We start from the raw sequence: 19,193 nt of genomic DNA, 5'->3' as shown, positions 1-19,193 counted from the left end.
TTTTTGTGATCAATTGAACAGCTATTCCAGTCAAAACCAGGAAAAGACGGCTTTTATATTTATCAAGGGGAGGTTTAACGTGTAACATAGTATCACAAATTATGGCTTCATATGTTAAGGGAATATCTGATTCTAAAACAATATTTATTTGTCCCCAAATGTAGATTGTAGAAAAGGTGGTACATCAATTATTTAATAAACATACTAAACGTAAAACATTCTCTGAAGTCCTCTGTTTATTTTCAGGTACAATTTCAATGGAAAGTTGACTTCAGTCTGTATGTGACCAACAACTTGAATAAGAAAAGCAAGGTAAGGCTAAAGGGTTACCATCTTACAGAAGTTGTTGTATAATTGCTGAAGCCATGAACACCATCTTTCACATCAAGCAGCATTGTGGAGTAAAGACCTAGATCAATTGCTTTCGCTCACTACTTATGAGGAATTCAGAAAACGTCTAAAAACTCAACTGTTCCTAAAGTATCTAGACAACTGACCCACTCATCTTCTTTCTCCTCCATAGTGATTCCTCTGTCCTATTAATCTCTTTCTCCTCAACAACGCATTTCTGGTCCTATTAACTCTCCTCTTCCCTCCATTCCCTCCTCTTAAATTCAGTCAATTTGTACCTTGCTTAATCTATTGTAAACCGCATAGAACGTAACGGAATTGCGGTATATAAACTGTTGTTATTATTATTATTATATTCCCTCTCATGTTCTTTGTTCTGCATCCAGTCATCAGTTATCTATACCTTTGATTCATTCCTCTTACCTTCAGTCTACATGTCATCATTTGTTTTTCTGGATTGTACTTTCATTGTAGAATTCCCTTCTTTGATTTTACACTCTGAGCAGTAGTACCCTAAATTAAAGTCCACCCTGAAAACCCACTTTTTTACTTTGGCCTTTTTGTGATCAATCAGTCAGAAAGGGAAGGCCAGAAGCCATAGTAGATGGCATTACCAGAAACAGCTTTCCCTTCTCCATTCTTAACTCTGTTAGACACTCCTTCCCTGTTCTTTATTACTTCTCTTTTCTTCAGTTATTGTAATCCCTTTCTGTTTCCCATTTCTTAGTTTGTAAACCACTTTGTTTTTTTGTTTTTTGAAAGGAGGTATATCAAAAGCCTCAACATTTTATCTATGATTAATAAGTTTTTAAGCTATTTATGGTTACTTACTAGGATTTGTGAAAGACTGCTACCTTTCTCTTGTTGTTGTATTTTTATGTCCTACTTGCAAGAATAATACCCATTGTGATGATTATTTTTAATCAACTTTAATATACAGATGTATTGTTTTTACCCCAGTGGAAGTGTAAACCAAAACATGGCCATGTCAAGTTTTATGTAGAGGAGTGGCCTAGTGGTTAGAGCTGCTGTCTCAGCACCCTGAGGTTGCAAGTTCGATCCTAGTGCCACTCCTTTTGACCCTGGGCAAGTTACCCAATCCTCCATTGCACCAGGTACCATAGATAGATTGTGAGCCTGCTGGGACAGATATGGAAAATACTTAGAGTACCTGATTTAAAAAAAATATATTGTACACTGCCTTGAACTTCTCCAAGATAGAGCAGTATATCAAATGCCAATAAACATAAATATAATATATTAAATAAATGGCTTTTATTTCATATGCTTTTAAAAACAATTTTGTTTTTTCCTTGCTGTTTTTGGTGCACATGGGGGTCTGATTCTATAAATAGCCCCCCAAAAATTGATACTGACTAGAATGACACTTAGCACGATTCTACAAGATGCACATACTTTCTATAGAATCATGCTAAGCGCCAGTATGTCACAGAACTTTTAGGCACACCTATTTAGGCTAGCTAGAATCAGGCCTAAATGCCTGCACCTAAGTTATGCGTGGATCAGGTGCATAACTTTAGGTATGCTCATGACCCTCCTCTGACCATGCCCCCTTTTCAAATTCACACTCTTGAACTGGTACATACTTTTTATAGAATCTCATCATATTTGTAACCTCGGAGTATGAATTACAAGACTTATCCACATATCTATAAGGTTGGAAAATATGATCATGTCACTCCTCTTCTGCAAGAAGCACGTTGGCTACCCATAACCCACCGTATCACTTATAAAACTTTACTGCTGGTCTTTAAAATCAAACTTTCGCGTCTCCCATCTTTTCTTGATAAACTCATCATCCCCTTTTGCTCTTCCCAGACCTTAGATTGGCTGACCAGAACTTATTGACTATACCTTCCATCAAATAATTCTACTAAACTAGAAATACTAATTTTTCCGTTGTAGCCCCAACTTTATGGAACGCCATGCCACCTCATCTCCACTTCAAAAACTCCTTCAATATATTCAAGACTAAACTAAAAATGTTCTTATTCCAAGACTCATTCCATAGCATCTAAATATTTCCTTTCCAACAGCATAGCAGTATATTACACAAATCGCTTTTAAGAAGCAATCCCCATTCCTGGTGTTTTATTCCCCCCTCTTCCCCTTAATTAATTTGTTTTTAATTCTGTAATTATTAACTTTCTCCCTCTTTTACCCTCAAACTCATTTTTGAGGAAAAGATCCATCAGGTTTTTGTTAAATTTATCATGCATTAGATGCATATGCAGTCTATAATAAAAGCTGTTGACTATTAACCTCAAACCTACACAAGACTATCCACCCCTCTTTGTCCTCCAAAATTGGTTGCACCTGAGTTGCTGTCTCCTTCCTTATCAAAATTCCCACTCCCCCTCTCCTTGTTGATAGGTGCTGAGGCCGCAACACAATGTCCCACCAACCACTGTTGTAATTTGGCATGTCCGTTAAAGGAAAGGTGAGTCTCTTGTAAAAATGCTGTCTATTTTATGACATTCCAAAATGCAAATTTTACCATTTATAGAGCCATTAAACCCCAGTGAAGCTAGCATGTAAATCTGCTTCTCTCCCCCAAGAACTTTATTTTGCCCTATTCACCTCAATCTCCTGCAACAGCATCTCTTCTCAATAATATCTCAGGATGACCATCCCTCTCCCTTCTCTTTGTTCACCCAATGAACACTCTTTGTTCACCCAATAAACCCTCCATGCCAACCTCCCCTCCCAGCACCCCATTCTGTCTCAGCTTCTTCCACTACCATATTGAAGAAGTACTTGAAGTACTTCCCCCACCAAACCATTGCTTCCAGCGTTAAACCTTCTTTCCTCCCTGCACCCTCTTCCAGCCCCCCATTTCCCCACTCCACCCTCCTTCCTCTTTTTGTCTCCAACATTCTTTCTGAGTTGGTCACATTCCCAATGCCCCTCACCCTTACCTGCCCTATTTGTTACACAACTTCTCTCTGCAAACCTCCCTAATCCATTCTCAAATCCCAACACACCTGCAGAGAAGAGAACTCTATTGAACAAACCATAAAACAAAACTACTGTATAATGTTGCTCTACCATAGCAGTCCAATAATCTCCTGAAGATACTGGGCCAATCTGACATGATCTCTCTTAAAGTTGTTTGTTATATCCTGGTGTGATCTTCCAGGGAAGCAATAGTAATAACAATTTTAGGTTATTGTAATATTGTTTATCCAGTGCTTCCAATTAAGGAGATCAAAGATTGTGGAAAATGCTGTAGCTAAACTAATATGGGAAGGCTGTTGGTTTGAACATGTAACTCCATTTTTGAAAAATTTACACTGGCTTCCTTGTAAAGTCAGGGTTGATTTTAAACTCTTAACTTTGATTTATTAAATCCTTTATGGCCTGGCCCCTGCCTGGTCTGTTACTGCTGCGACCAGCGCTAAAAATCACACCGCAGTTTTATAAAAAAGGGGGGGTCATGTCAGGCAGATTGAAACCTCTCCTAATAACATACGACTTCAGAACGGTGATACAATCACTGTTCTTGAGTAGATTAGACTATTGTAATTCACTGCTTTTGGGACTGGCCAAAGTAAAGCTGAGAGCTTTACAGGTTATGATGATTTTTTCTCTGAAACTGTCTCCCTTTCCCTGAACTTAAGGAAGATGAGTATTTGTTGAAAACATTGTAAAGTGCCTTTTTAAGGTAGATGAGTATTTATTTATTTATTAAAAAATTCATATATCGCATACAACTATGTGGTTTCCCTATCACATACATAAAATCTTGTTTCCCTCTGATTATCACATATAACATAGACATGTCAAGACAACATTGTTAATCGTCCCTGTTATAATAGGGATAGATCACAAATTCAATCAATTCAGAAGTACAAACAAGCTTTAAATCATAGACCGACGCGAATATTGTAAAGGGCATTTTTATGCTTTATGTGTGATGATTTTGGACTGTCATGCTTTAGTGCAGGGGTAGGCAACTCCAGTCCTCGAGAGCCATATTCCAGTCGAGTTTTCAGAATTTCCCCAATGAATATGCATGAGATCTATTTGCATGCACTGCTTTCAATGCAGATTCATTGGGGAAATCCTGAAAACCTGACTGGAATACGGCTCTCAAGGACTGGAGTTCCCTACCCCTGCTTTAGTGTGTGTATATTTTCATGTTTTTATGTATATTATCATGGAAACCGCTGAGATGAAAGGAAGCTTTGGAATGAGAAAGCATATGATGAAGTTGAAAGGGGACAGACTCAGGAGTAACCTAAGAAAATACTTCTTCATGGAAAGGGTGATGAATTCATGGAATGATCACACAGTGGAAATGGTGGAAATGAAGACTATCTGAATTGAAGAATCTTGGAAAAAGTACATAGGATCTCTTAGGGAGAGGAAAGGTTAATAGATGATAAATATGGGCAGTCTGGATAGGCCTTCATTTACTCCATTTCTATGTTTATAAAACTACCTGCAGAGATAGGTTTGAGAACAGTATGAAAAAAATTTCATAAGATGTTAAAAATGTATTTGTTTCTGAGGCTAGGCAGAAGGGATAGAAATATGTTCCAGGTCTTTCTGAATTGTTTTGTTTCCGTTTGAAAAAAATAGTATTATTCTGCACTTACATAGGAAAAACATATATGTCCTCTTTGATAATTCTGGGACATAGACCATAGAAGTCCACCTGGAGTTGCGTTGAAGCTTACTCCATCCTATCCAAACCATCTTGTCATTTGCGGGATACAGACCATAAAAGTCTGCCCAGCACTTTCTCATGTCCCTAATTACTGGAGTTTCCATTGAAGCCCTCCCCACCCCAACCTAAACTGAATTGCCATACTGTATATGGGACAAAGACTGTACAAGTCTGGCCAGTACTGGCCCTAGTTCATTTTATATCATTCGTTTTGTAATTAGATATCCTTGTGTTCATCCCACGCTTTTTTGAATTCCATCACCATCTTCACCACCACCAACTCCCTCAGGAGAGCATTCCAGGCATCCACCACCCTCGCCATGAAAAATAATTTTCTAACATTACTCCTAAGTCTTCTACCCCATAACCTCAATTCATGTCCTCTAGTTTTACCATTTTCCCTTCTCTGGAAAAGATTTGTTTATAGATTAATACTTTTCAAGTATTTAAATGTCTATATCATATCTTCCCTGTCCCTCCTCTCCTCTAGAATATACATATTCAGATCTTCCAGTCTCTTCTCATACATCTTCTGGCGCAAGCCCCTTACCAGGTATTTTCTCTGTCCCTGGTGGGCTCATAATCTAAGTTTTGTACCTGTGGCAATGGAGGGTTAAGTGATTTGCCAAGGTACTGTAGTGGAAATTAAACCCAGTTCCCCAGGTTCTCAGCCCATTACACTAACCATTAAGTTACTCCAACAATTAGCACATGAAAATAGTATATGCTGTCAAGCCAGTATGGTAGTGGTTACTATGTTCTAATTCATACAATATCCACTTACTGCACATTAGTAAAAGGGTGTTGCAGTTCTTCATACATATAGAAGTGATATCTACAGTTTATTTCTAGAGTAAATCATAATAAACTACAGTGACAGTCCTTTAGTACTGCCAGTAATGCATGATAATGCAGCGGCTGTAATCCTGGTGTCTGTCATTCATCAGCAGTCAGTTGTGTAGCAAAACTTTAAGGTCCACGAAATGAAAATACCTGTGATGGCAACCATCAACTGGGTTTGGGCCACTGATCTAGAGGTGAAAAGCTCAGTAATGCTGCACGAATGTAATTGAACCCCGAATGGAGCACTCCTTGTGCACAGCCGTCTGCTCTATTGGCCCCATGCCCCAGAAGAGGAAGTTGATATCAGAGGGAGCAGGGGCTGGCAGAGCCAACCGCCACTTGCAAGCGGACCGTAGACCCATGACTACTCTGATACCCCCAGATTCCCTGCACTCAGGGTGGACCGCCCTCCTGCTCCATCCTTGGTATGCCACTGCTAGTCAGTCTGTTGGTGAAAGGATCTGCTAGCAGTTTTAAAGGATTAAAGGTATAAACCTGTTTTGCATGTTCATTAAATTCATGTTATTTAGCTATAACCTTTTCTTCTTTCTTTTTCACTCAGGAATCTGCAGCACTGTTTTGCTTGAAATTTAACTGTTCATCAGACATGAATGTGAAGAACGTCATCCTGTGAAGATGCTACAAGTGTACCAGTAATGTAACAGTCTTCATTTGCTCACAGAGCTGGAAAACAGAGGCCTTAAGATTCTTACTGTACATTTATGCAACATAACAAACATGTATTGTACAACAAAATGAATTCAAGTGAAGTCTTGCTTAGCTTTCATAAAGGTATGTTATTTGAATCTATTCCGTCAGCTTTTTATAACGAATGGTATCAAGAAATTATTTTTTAGTTTAGTAGACAAGCTTAAAATAAACATTGCTTTGTACATAAATCTTCTCAGTACAGAAAGATTACAAGCCCAAAAGAAATATTTTGATATTTTCTGTAAATAAATATACAGTTAAGAATACAGCATAAAATATAGTAATTAAATGAAGACTTTCTACCAATAGCATATATCACAGTAACAATGAGCCAGAAAAGTATTGTTACTTTTGTACCTAAAATTTGGTTGTATTTCCTTAATTTTTTTATCATTCTAATAAAGTAACAAAACTTTTTTTTATTTTTATTTAAAATTGCCTACTTCAAAAGCAGGAAACAGAGGGCGCTGCAGTAGCTAACTGCAGTGAACAGTGAATGTGACTTGGTTTATGCACTTGTGAAAAGCAACAAAAGTTCTAAGCACATGCTTGTATGCATCTGTCATCTGTTACTGTGTGTTACTGATAAGTACCAAAATCAATCCCATTAACTGGTAGCAGAACCAAAAAAAGAGATGGGTGGCACTTTATAGACTAACCCCCCTTTTATCAAGCTGCGCTAGAGGTGTTTAGCATGGGCCAGTGAGGTAAGTGCTCCGACGCTCATAGGAATTCTATGAGCCTCGGAGCATTTACCGCACCAGCCTGTGCTAAAAACCTCTAGCGCAGGTTGAGAAAAGGGACCGTAACTTGTTTGTTGAAGTATGAGCTTTGTGGATGTTTTCTTGGATAGTGTGGCCATTAAAAGCAAGAAGTGTGTGCACTTTGAGGGAAGGCAAAGAATTTCTGAGCCTGGTTTTCTACTATAAATTGCAATAGTCATTTTTCACTGGAATAGGGAAGTGCTTGTTTTACATTATAGTAGTTTCCATCAGGAGGACCTCTGTGTATATTAATGTCCCAAACTACACTATAGAGCAGGGATCTCAAAGTCCAAGTTTCAAGTTTTATTCGAAATTTGATGAATCGCTTATACATAAAATACTAAGCAATGTACATTAAAATCCCTCCTTGAGGGCCGCAATTCATTCGGGTTTTCAGGATTTCCCCAATGACTATGCATTGAAAGCAGTGCATGCACTTAGATCTCATGCATAGTCATTGGGGAAATCCTGAAAACCCGACTGGATTGCGGCCCTCAAGGAGGGACTTTGAGACCCCTGCTATAGAGAGAGTAAATGGTAATGTAATCTATTTTCTCTGGTTTTAAAGTACACATATGCTATTGGGTTAGAGCACAGGTGTAAAACCCAAGGCCCGCCTGGCCATTTTATGCGGCCCGCAGTGCGATGCTTCGATGTTATCTTCTGGCCAGCTCCCTCCTCCTCACTGCCACAGTGTGCACAAAGCTTCCTCATCAGGAAGCATTCACTCTGATGTTGCGACGTCAGAGAGAAGGCTTCCGGTTCAGGCGCAGGATGTGTGAGGAGCTGTCGCACACTGCAGCAGTGAGGAGGAGGGAGACAACCAGAAGATAACATCTGCATGGAGGGAGGGAGACAACAAAGGTAGGGGGAATGATTTTATTTTGAATTTAGTAATTGAATTGTGTCAATTTTGAGAATTTACATCAGCTGTCTGTTTTTTACACTATTCAGGAAGAAATTCATTTGTTTCTTTTTCTCTGGGGTTGTACTGCATGTAGAGTCTTGCATCTTAGGGTTTCGTTTGAACATAGTACTTTTAGTTTCTGGTCCTGTAATTGCATAGGGGTTATCTGTGTTCTGGTAGGAATGAATGTTGAGAAGCATAGAGTGTGCTTTGTGTAGTTTAATTTTGTGGTTAACCATTATGTGTTGTTAATAAGATTATATTGTGTGTGTATATATGAAAAATGAATGGAAAAAATGGTGTTACAATTAGTACTATTATGGGGGAGGGGTATGGCCCACAACTTAGCCTGTGTTTTGGATTTCGGCCCCTTAATATGATTGAGTTTGATACCCCTGGGTTAGAGAATGTTTCAATTGACTGTACTGTGTATTCTCAGCATTATTAAAGTCTAAGAGATTGTGAAATATCCTCTTATATATATATATACATATACAGTATGTGTATATATATATATATACACACTTACAATATATATATATATATATACACATACATTATATATATATATATATATATATATATATATATATATATATATATATACATACACACATACAGTATATATATACAGTGGTGCCTCACACAACGAACTTAATTGGTTCCAGGAGCAAGTTTGTTATGTGAAACGTTCGTTATGTGAAACGCGTTTTCCCATAGGAATACATGTAAAAAAAAATAATTCGTTCTGCAGCATAAAATATGCTAAGATGACATAAAAAAAGATAAATTTTTGGTTATTATTTTTATTTAGATACATCTAAAAACATAATTGTTTTTTAAAACAACACACATTTTTTAAATTTAAAGACAGACTAAGTAGAGTCTAATTTTACAGTGAGAGGGCAGAGTCTCAGCGGCAAAAACTGGGACTTAACTGTTCTTTTTTTTTTTTTTCTACCGTGTTTCCCCGATGATAAGGCAGGGCCATCAAATAAGACAGCCCCCCCTTTTTAGAAAAAAATGTAAAATAAGGCACCCCCCCGCAAATAAGCCACCCACCGATACCTGCGCTTACCCGAATCGGGTGGTACGGTGGGTGACTCCGTGTGGTCCTTGGCACCCCCGACACGATCGGGGCAAGAGGGAGCTCAAGCCCTCTTGCCCCCCCGACTCCCCGACACGATCGGGGCAAGAGGGAGCCCAAGCCCTCTTGCCCCCCGACTCCCCGACACGATCGGGGCAAGAGGGAGCCCAAGCCCTCTTGCCCCGCCGATTCCCCAACTCCCCGACAATATCGGGCCAGGAGGGAGCCCAAGCCCTCTTGCCCCCCGACTCCCCGACACGATCGGGGCAAGAGGGAGCCCAAGCCCTCTTGCCCCCCCGACTCCCCGACACGATCGGGGCAAGAGGGAGCCCAAGCCCTCTTGCCCCGCCGATTCCCCAACTCCCCGACAATATCGGGCCAGGAGGGAGCCCAAGTCCTCCTGGCCACGGCGACCCCCTAACCCCACCCTGCACTACATTACGGGCAGGAGGGATCCCAGGCCCTCCTGCCCTCGACGCAAACCCCCTCCCCCCAACGACCGCCCCCCCAAGAACCTCCGACCGCCCCCCCAGCCGACCCGCGACCCCCCTGGCCGACCCCCACGACACCCCCAACCCCCTTCCCCGTACCTTTCTGTAGTTGGCCGGACAGACGGGAGCCAAACCCGCCTGTCCGGCAGGCAGCCAACGACGGAATGAGGCCGGATTGGCCCATCCGTCCCAAAGCTCCGCCTACTGGTGGGGCCTAAGGCGCCTGGGCCAATCAAAATAGGCCCGGGAGCCTTAGGTCCCTCCTGGGGGCAGGGCCTGAGGCACATGGTCGGGTTGGGCCCATGTGCCTCAGGCCCCGCCCCCAGGAGGGACCTAAGGCTCCCGGGCCTATTCTGATTGGCCCAGGCGCCTTAGGCCCCACCAGTAGGCGGAGCTTTGGGACGGATGGGCCAATCCGGCCTCATTCCGTCGTTGGCTGCCTGCCGGACAGGCGGGTTTGGCTCCCGTCTGTCCGGCCAACTACAGAAAGGTACGGGGAAGGGGGTTGGGGGTGTCGTGGGGGTCGGCCAGGGGGGTCGCGGGTCGGCTGGGGGGCGGTCGGAGGTTCTTGGGGGGGCGGTCGTTGGGGGGAGGGGGGGTTTGCGTCGAGGGCAGGAGGGCCTGGGATCCCTCCTGCCCGTAATGTAGTGCAGGGTGGGGTTAGGGGGTCGCCGTGGCCAGGAGGACTTGGGCTCCCTCCTGGCCCGATCGTGTCGGGGAGTCGGGGGGGCAAGAGGGCTTGGGCTCCCTCTTGCCCCGATCGTGTCGGGGAGTCGGGGGGGCAAGAGGGCTTGGGCTCCCTCTTGCCCCGATCGTGTCGGGGAGTCGGGGGGGCAAGAGGGCTTGAGCTCCCTCTTGCCCCGATCGTGTCGGGGAGTCGGGGGGGCAAGAGGGCTTGGGCTCCCTCTTGCCCCGATCGTGTCGGGGAGTCGGGGGGGCAAGAGGGCTTGGGCTCCCTCTTGCCCCGATCGTGTCGGGGAGTCGGGGGGGCAAGAGGGCTTGGGCTCCCTCTTGCCCCGATCGTGTCGGGGAGTCGGGGGGGGGCAAGAGGGAGCCAGGCGGAGAGAGGGCAGTTAAGCGCAGTGCCTGCGCGGAAGGATGCAGCTCGGGCGACTTCGTTGTGTGAAACGAAGTTCGTTGTACGAATCAAGACATAAAGTTCGTTGTGCGCAGCGTTCGCTGTGCGAGGCGTCCGTTATGCGAGGCACCACTGTATATATATATATATATATATATATATATATATATATATAACTACCAGTTGCACAAGTAGCAGTAAAATAAGCCAAGGAATATTAAAGCATCATTAAACTTTTTAACATTTCCTTTCCTACTCTGTGTAAAACTGTTAACATATGCAGACCAGCACAAATTATGGCTTTAAAATATAGTGTTATATTGAAAGTATTTGCTTCAGAAATGTCTAAGTGCTTTGAGATGAACAGAACATACCTTTTCTCTCTTTAATCCATCAACTGTTGACCGTATTTAATAATTTAAGATTCTTATTGTAAACTACTTTGAATCCTTGTTGAAATTGGCAAGTGGTTGGAAGCTCAAATCTTCATTTCTTACCGAGTCTGGGGCTTGTCCTAAGAAAATATCATCTTCCTATATTCCATTTACCAAAACTTTAATTGGGAGATAATGATAAGGTTCATTTTCCATGCCCTTTTTAGATACATTGATTTTGTTCAAGTGCCAGAAATGTACTGCCTGAATGTCATTCCTGAAGGGGGCTGTATTTATGGGTCTAAAGCCTGCCACATAAGAAAATAAAACGGCTTATTTAGTGAATCTGCCTGGCACTTTAGCAAGTATTAGCTGATGGTAAATGCCTGCTGTGGAAGCTGTTAGTGAAATACTGTAAAGCACAGGAAAAGGGAGGTATGGGAAGGAGGGGCATGAAGAAGAGAAGGAAAAACTCAACAGCTTGGGAGACAAAAAAGATAGGACATTCAAAAGCCAGAGGAAGGTGTTCCAAATTTTTTAAAGCACTGTAAACATAATTAACTTTGTTCTTCATTATTATACCCTGTTCTTCAGCATAGAACATCTGACTTCAAGCACAACCAGTAACCTTGTATATATACTCCTCTCATCTACAGAGAAATTTGCTTAAGTAGGTAAAACTCTTTGAAATCTTGTTTGGAAGAAAGGTGCTACATGAATCCATCATAATACTCTATTTGCAGCTTGAGACATAAGGCACTAGTAATACAAAATATTAAAAAATTTAATGTACACTGAACAAAAGGAAAACAAATATAAAGGTTGATAAAATCCCTGTGCTTTTCAGTAACATTCATATTGTACAAGATGGTAGATCATACAGTTCTTGTTCAGATATCAGGCACATGGCAAATGTCCATGTCCTTCAAACAAGTTCAGAGCAGTAGTTTGTAAAGGAATGTTGGAATCCAATATACTACCTGTTTTACTGTCTGAGTTCCTTCATGAGTGGTATTAGTGTTCAATTAGTACAATAGTATTTTACTTGGGTTCAAATTCGATCTGGGCCAGTTCTAAGAATTAAGACTACATTTAGCAATATCTCATTTAGATGCGATACAATTTGCCAATGTTGATGATCTGTGCGTATGTAAAAATATTGCTGGACTTGGGAGTAGCAGCACACATGCAAGATCCAACAATTTCTCAGCACCCACAGACGGTTTTTAAGCTCAGTGCTGATGCTTTTTATCTTACTGTCATTGACACTAACATTTACAAGAATTCAATATTCAGATATTTTGAAAATGTAAAAATGTGCTTTTTGTGAAGTCTACAATTGTACACACTCAAATTTGATACAGTTACAGTAGAAACAGCCAACAAAAATCAAAACTTGTGAATTTTGTTTAAATGATAGAAATCTAAAGCCCCTGTGAAATGTGTTGGAGGCTGCTGGACATATGGCTAGTTGGTACAGATGTACTGCAAATTTCTTAAACATGAACTAAAATAATTTATCACTGCATGTAACAGTGAATAAGTGAAACTAACACAAAATGGATTTCAAACAAACATTTTGGGGGACATTTAAAAAAAAAAAAAACTACTGCTAAAATACCACCTTGCAAAGTAGAAGTTCCGTGAGAAACATTTCTGCAAATATTTTCAGTTTGTACTGAAACTATTAAACCCTACCTTTTTCTGATTTATGTTTCTTTCGTAAGGAGATATTGGCATTCAGTGCTTTAGAAACACTGCTGTACTCAGCCACTCATGTAACAAGTTGAGGCGCTCATCAGAACCCCATTGTTTCATCATACGATATGGCAAGCATGAATACAGCATAGACTTGGATTGGGAGCTTTTTGACAATATAGCATGACCATATATTGTGCTTGCCTTCCCAAAATTATATTTAAAAAAGAAAAAAAGCTTGGAATAAGGTCCAAAGAAGAAAAAACAATAGAGCCACAAAAAAATCTGCTTGATACCTTGGAGGATCTAACTAGTACTAACAGTGTTAAGTGTCAGTAAAATTAAGACCATTTTAAGTGGCAGTAAAATTAACACCATGAGGATCGAGTGGCTGCTCATTTAGGAATGAGCAGCCACTCGATCCTCATAGACATGGAGTTTTAAGTGGTGCCAATGTTGAAACAAAAGGAATAAAGAGAATGGAAAAACTATGGATGTGTATTTGGTACAAGAAGCTATAAATACAGTATATACAGTGTAACCCAGTGACACTAAAGATCAGCTGCAGTATTAAAATTCAAATCCATTTAATTTTTGTGTAGAGGTAGATTTATGAGGAATATTTTATTGTTTCTCCTTAGTTGCATATCTAGAAACCATCGGAGGTAGACAGTATTTTGGGTCTGATTTATCAAGGATTTTTACAATGAGCTTAAAATAAGAAAATACCTTGAAAACGTCAGTCTCCCAATTAAAGTTGTATAGAGTATTAAAATGCTAATTTATCTTACACCATAAATTGGTACCATGTTTGCAGAGATCACTTGAGTATGTTGCTTTAGGTGGCGGCAATTTGTTAGTCATGTTAGTAAGATGTTCACTGCCGCTGTCTTGACTTTCTTTCATCTTAAGTTATCCTCGACCCACTTCAGTCAGGTTTTTGCCCTCTTCATTCTACAGAAACTACTCTTGCTATAGTCTCCAATGACCTGCTCCTTGCCAAATCCAAAGGCCTCTACTCCGTCCTCATATTCCTTGATCTATCTGTAGTCTGTGACACTATAGATCACCGCCTACTCATTGATATGCTGTCCTCATTTGGGTTTCAGTACTCTGTTTTCTCTTGGTTTTCTTCCTATCGCACTGCACTTTTAGCATAAACTCTGGAGGATCCTCTGCTGCCGCCATTCTGCTGTTGGTTGGCGTACCTCAGGGCTCTCTCCTGGGTCCTTTTCTTTTCTCTATCTACACTTTTTCCCTTGATGCCCTAATCTCCTCTCACGGTTTCCAGTACCAGCTCTACCACTCACAAATCTACCTCTCTACACCTAAAATTTCTATGGAAATACAGGCCCAAGTATCAGCCTGCCTGTCTGACATTGCCACCTGGATGTCTCACTGTCATCTATAATTAAAAATAGCCAAGACTGAACTCCTTATCTTTCCTCTTAAATCTGCCTCTCCTCTTCCCCCCTTCTCTATCTCCTTAGATAACACTCTCATCCACTCTGTCTGATTGGCTCGAAACCTCAGATTCATCTTTGACTCGTCTCTTTCCTTCTCTTCACATATCCAACAGGCCACCAAAACTTGTTGATTCTTTATCTACAACAATGCTAAAATCTGACCTCGCCTAAGCATGTTCTTCAGCTTGGAAAAGAGACTGCTAAGGGGAGATATGATTGAAGTGTACAAAATTTCTGAATGGAGTAGAACGGGTATAAGGGGACACTCTAAATTACAGGGAAATACTTTTAAAACCAATAGGAGGAAATATTTTTTCACTCAGAGAATAGTTAAGCCTGGGAACACATTGCCAGAGGATGTGGTAAGAGCTGATAACGTAGCTGGTTTTAAGAAAGGTTTGGACAAGTTCCCGGAGGAAAAGTCCATAGTCTATTATTGAGAGAGACATGGGGGAAGCCACTGCTTACCCTGGATTGGTAGCATGGAATGTTGCTACTCCTTTGGTTTTTAGCCAGGTACTAGGGACCTGGATTGGGCTACTGGGCTTGATAGAACATTGGTCTAACCCAGTAAGGCTATTCTTATGTTCTTATGCTGGCAAAACCCTCATCCACACTTTTATCCTCTTGCCTAGATAACTGCAATGTGCTTCTTACAGGTCTTCCACTAAGCCAATGGTCTCAAACTCAAACCCTTTGCAGGGCCACATTTTGGATTTGTAGGTACTACTTGGAGGGCCTCATAAAAAAAAAAAAAAAAGTTACCGTATTTCCCCATATATAGGCCGCGGCCTATATATGGGTTTTGCAAGCTGGCACAGGGGGTGTGGCTTGCAAAACTGAGGCAGCCTGTACAATTTAAAAATTCATCCCCCCTCCTTGCCTCCCTCACTGGACTCTACTCAAATCGCAGCCCGCGGTGCAGGGCAGGAGAGATCTTTTCGATCTCCAGCCCATCCCCACACTGCTTCCTGCGTACCTTTGCCATCAGTTCTCGCAAGTAAGGCTGGCTAGCCCCATTGTGTGAAAAGAGACGCTACAGAAGGACACAACAGAGATTAGCTCACACGCAGCAGCAAAAGTCCAGGGACTTGTCTGACACTCCTCCTGCAACAGCAGATTCGCGCTCAGGAACCAGTTGCTGTGCCTTGCAACGCTGGCCAAGATTTGAGGAGCAGTGAGTTCAGTGAAGGAGGTAAGGGGGAGGGGGATGATTTTTTTAAATTGTATAGGCCGCCCCAGTTACTGGTAGATAAGCCGCTTATCTATCAGTTGCTTATCTATCAATGGCTTATCTATCAGTTTTAAAACTTGAATAGGCATTTTTTGTGGCCTATACACTGGGGTGGCCTATATGCAGGGAAATACGGTAATGTCGTATTAAAGAAATGACAATTTTGCATGAGGTAAAACTTTTATAATTTATAAATCTTTCCTTTTGGCTAAGTCTTAATAATAATATTGTAATTTATAGCTAAAGAGACATATGATCATGAAACTGTTTTATTTTACTTTTGTGATTATGATAAGCATACCAAGGGACTCAAAATAGCACCTGGTGGGCCGCATGTGGCCCCCGGGCTGCGAGTTTGAGACCACTGCTGTAGACCTATAAAAGAGACTGAAGAACTGCACGGGTAGTCATGCACTCAGGAAAACCTTTGTCTTTCAGAGCTCTGACAGAATAGATCCACGTCAGTGCTAATAAAAAAATGTTATCCTCCCTTCTATCGATGGAGAACCTTTGTTACAGATAAACAACCCTGCTTTATAAATAGGCAGAGCAAGGAATGTTATGTTATGAATTTGTATCCTGCCATATCCCTATAGCAGATTCAAAGCAGGTCAATGTGTTGGTCTTTTAGGAGAAAATCATAAAGGGAAAAAAATTAAATTCCAACTCCAATCTGTGAAATTTAAAGTGGTAACTCTCATTTATCAGCTCTAAGCACACGTCCAGTTTGTCTTCAGGAGCAAGAGTTCCTGGTACACATGAGAAAAGTATAAACACTTGTCTAACAGCATCTCAGGCACTTATAGTGACTTCAAAACAGTTCTTCTGCATTTTGTTTTTTTATGGTTATTGGTGGTCTTATATCCCGCAAAAACCTCCAAGGTGGAGTTCGAGGCAGGTTTTCTACAGGCAGTCAGGTTTTCAGGATATTGTCAGGTAACGAATGGGGGCTTCCTGGTTTTGAAAATTCCTCTGGTTCTTGGATCCTTGTAGCAGAAGAGTTTCTGTTTCTCCCTCTCTCTCTCTCTCATTGCACTCCAACCACAGCAATAAATGTCCACAGTGTTTTTTTCAAATGAGCTATCTCTGTTTCTTTTTTATGTCCAGAATTGCACTTAGTCTTCAATTTCTTCACTAGCAAGTATAGCCCGGCTCAACGTTATTTCAGAGTATTGCTTGGGATTTACCCTCCCTCCCTCTGCATGTCTGCAATTCACTAGTACAGCCAAGGAATTGAAAGCACACTCCACCCTCACAGTGTTAGTAGCATATTGATACTCCCACACTGCCTAAAAACAAAAGCCTTACTTCTTAGAAGACAACATTCAAGATGCACAAGTATCATATCAAGCTAATGTCCATACCTTGCTCTGGCTCAGCAGGAGAAATGCTTTCAGAGTTTTCAGTGTCTAACAAATGACTCTACCTCCATGGGCTGCACCAGTTCCACTGAGCTAGGAGAGCCTTTCTCCATCTTCATGGATTCAACCGGCATATATATAAGCCCTTTGATCTTTGGCTCCTCCCATAACATCCTGCTGGGACCCATGATGCATTGCCTTCCTCTTCAGGGGAGCTGCTGCCTTCTAGTCTCTTTTATAGCAGTGATTTTAGTTCTTATTTTATTCTAGTTGACAACAGTCTTAATTCTAGTTTTTATTCAGTTCTTCGGTTTATGCATATGGATATGTGTAAAATTTTCATTCTCTTAAGCCTTTTTTTTCCAAAGAAAAATTATTATTTATAGTTCTTATTGTATTCAGGACAGGTTATTTTCTATTCCTATTCCGTTTTCATTTTGAAAAACACCCACATTATTTTTACTTTTAGTTCTTGTGAACTAATTGTCAAAATTTATCATTCTGATTCTTATTCTCATTAATGAAAATATCCCTTTCTCACAGACTTTGGAGAAGCCTAGCCTCCACTAAGCTTTTGAGCCTGTTGCCTATTACTGCCCCTCTCCCTCATAGGCTACATTTTTTTAGGTACAGATCTTAAATGGTTCAGGGACTCTTTGGGGGCCCTGCTACCCTGATCTATCTCATTGTGGATAACTTGAACTTTCATCTGACTAAAGGTCCCCCAGTACAGGTTTGGGATGCCACTGTTCTAGAGTCGGGTAGGCAATTCTGGTCCTCGAAAGCCACAGGCAGGTCAGATGGATTTGCATGCACTGCCTCCTTGAGATGCAAATTTATCTCATGCATATTTATTGTGGATATCCTGAAAACCTGACCTGCCTGTGGCTCTCGAGGACCAGAATTGCCTATCCCTGTTCTAGAGCACGCTTACAAAAAGTTGGCTAGTTCCCTCTTCAAGTAGCAAATATTTTAAGTAATATCTTCAGTTGCTAACCGCACTGGGCTAAAACTTTCCATTCTCTGGCTGGTTTCCTCTCCCTACAACACTGTTCTGCCTTTGCCAAAGTCCCCTATGTCCACTTAAGGACAGAATATACTTCTTCCCCTGGTGCACTCAAAGTGGATAACTCTAACTGTAGCAGGGGATCCTTGACTAGACAGAACTACTCTTGTATGTTTGGATCTAAAACTTGAGAAAATAAGCCACCTTGAATAATTGTTCCTATATTTTTAAAAATGAACATTCAAATTATATTCTGTGGGAAAAAATCCTAGATTTATCTTTGTAATTACTCCATCATATATACCAGGTAGCAATTGAGATACATTACACTGTTTAAACAAGTCCCAGCTTTTCTTTTTATAGGTTGTTACTTCATTTGTTGTTTTTGAGCTATGTAAAAAAAAAAAATTTGTAAAGACTGTCTGACTTTTAGTGTAATAAATGACTATGTATTGTAGCTTTTTGTACATGATAGTGAACAAATGTTCTATGCACAAACTCGTTACTATTTACAGTTTAATATTTTGAATTGTAATTTTTCAAATTAACTTTTTATAAATGAATTAAATATGAAAAACCAAATTCTTTGGCTTGATTTTTGTTTCAGAATGTACTGTGTAACATGTTTATTTATTATGGTCTCTCTTTGGATCTTCATGTAACATGGTTGAATGACTCCAGCCTCAACAATTCTAGCACAATGTGTAGATCAAGATGAGTATTTTTAGCAATATTACAGATTTTGTTCTATTCATGCCAAGACAAAAAATGCTTCTTTTTAATTATTACTACATGCATAGGATATGCCAATGATTGATTTGATCAGAAAAGAGATTAAATAAAATTAAAATATACTGAAAAAATGATCTTAAATTGTTTGCTTTTATTTTAAGAGCAGTATTTATACTTCATGACTGATACTGAAAATTGTTCATCACGTGAACCACAAACGTTATTTTATTTGAAGCTTAACAAATACTACGGCTTAAGCCATTTAGAGGATTTCATAATAATTTAAGAAGTCCTTATTAACATAAGGATCTAGTAGCATGTTAATTGTATTGCAGTTGACCATCTGGGGAAAATGATGACATTTATTTATTAAAACACATGTTCTGCTATCAGAATT

The 19,193-nt window shown here is 40.6% G+C and overlaps 1 protein-coding gene across 8 annotated transcripts in view; it reads left to right on the top strand.

Annotated features, from left to right (window-relative positions):
• The window catches only part of ZDHHC20 (zinc finger DHHC-type palmitoyltransferase 20), a 112,998-nt gene extending 105,972 nt beyond the window's left edge, over positions 1–7,026 (top strand). For all 8 annotated transcript variants that reach the window (XM_033950565.1, XM_033950562.1, XM_033950561.1 and 5 more), the window contains 2 exons: positions 247–312; positions 6,450–7,026. In XM_033950565.1, the coding sequence (XP_033806456.1) occupies positions 247–269 (23 nt within the window). In that variant the 3' untranslated portion in view covers positions 270–312; positions 6,450–7,026. The remainder of the gene's footprint in view (positions 1–246; positions 313–6,449) is intronic.
• The last annotated feature ends 12,167 nt before the right edge of the window (positions 7,027–19,193 follow it).

Source organism: Geotrypetes seraphini, chromosome 6, assembly GCF_902459505.1.
Source record: "Geotrypetes seraphini chromosome 6, aGeoSer1.1, whole genome shotgun sequence".
Taxonomy (NCBI): Eukaryota; Metazoa; Chordata; class Amphibia; order Gymnophiona; family Dermophiidae; genus Geotrypetes; species Geotrypetes seraphini.
Note: the sequence above shows the minus strand (reverse complement) of the source record. Positions and strands in the feature narration are given on the sequence as shown.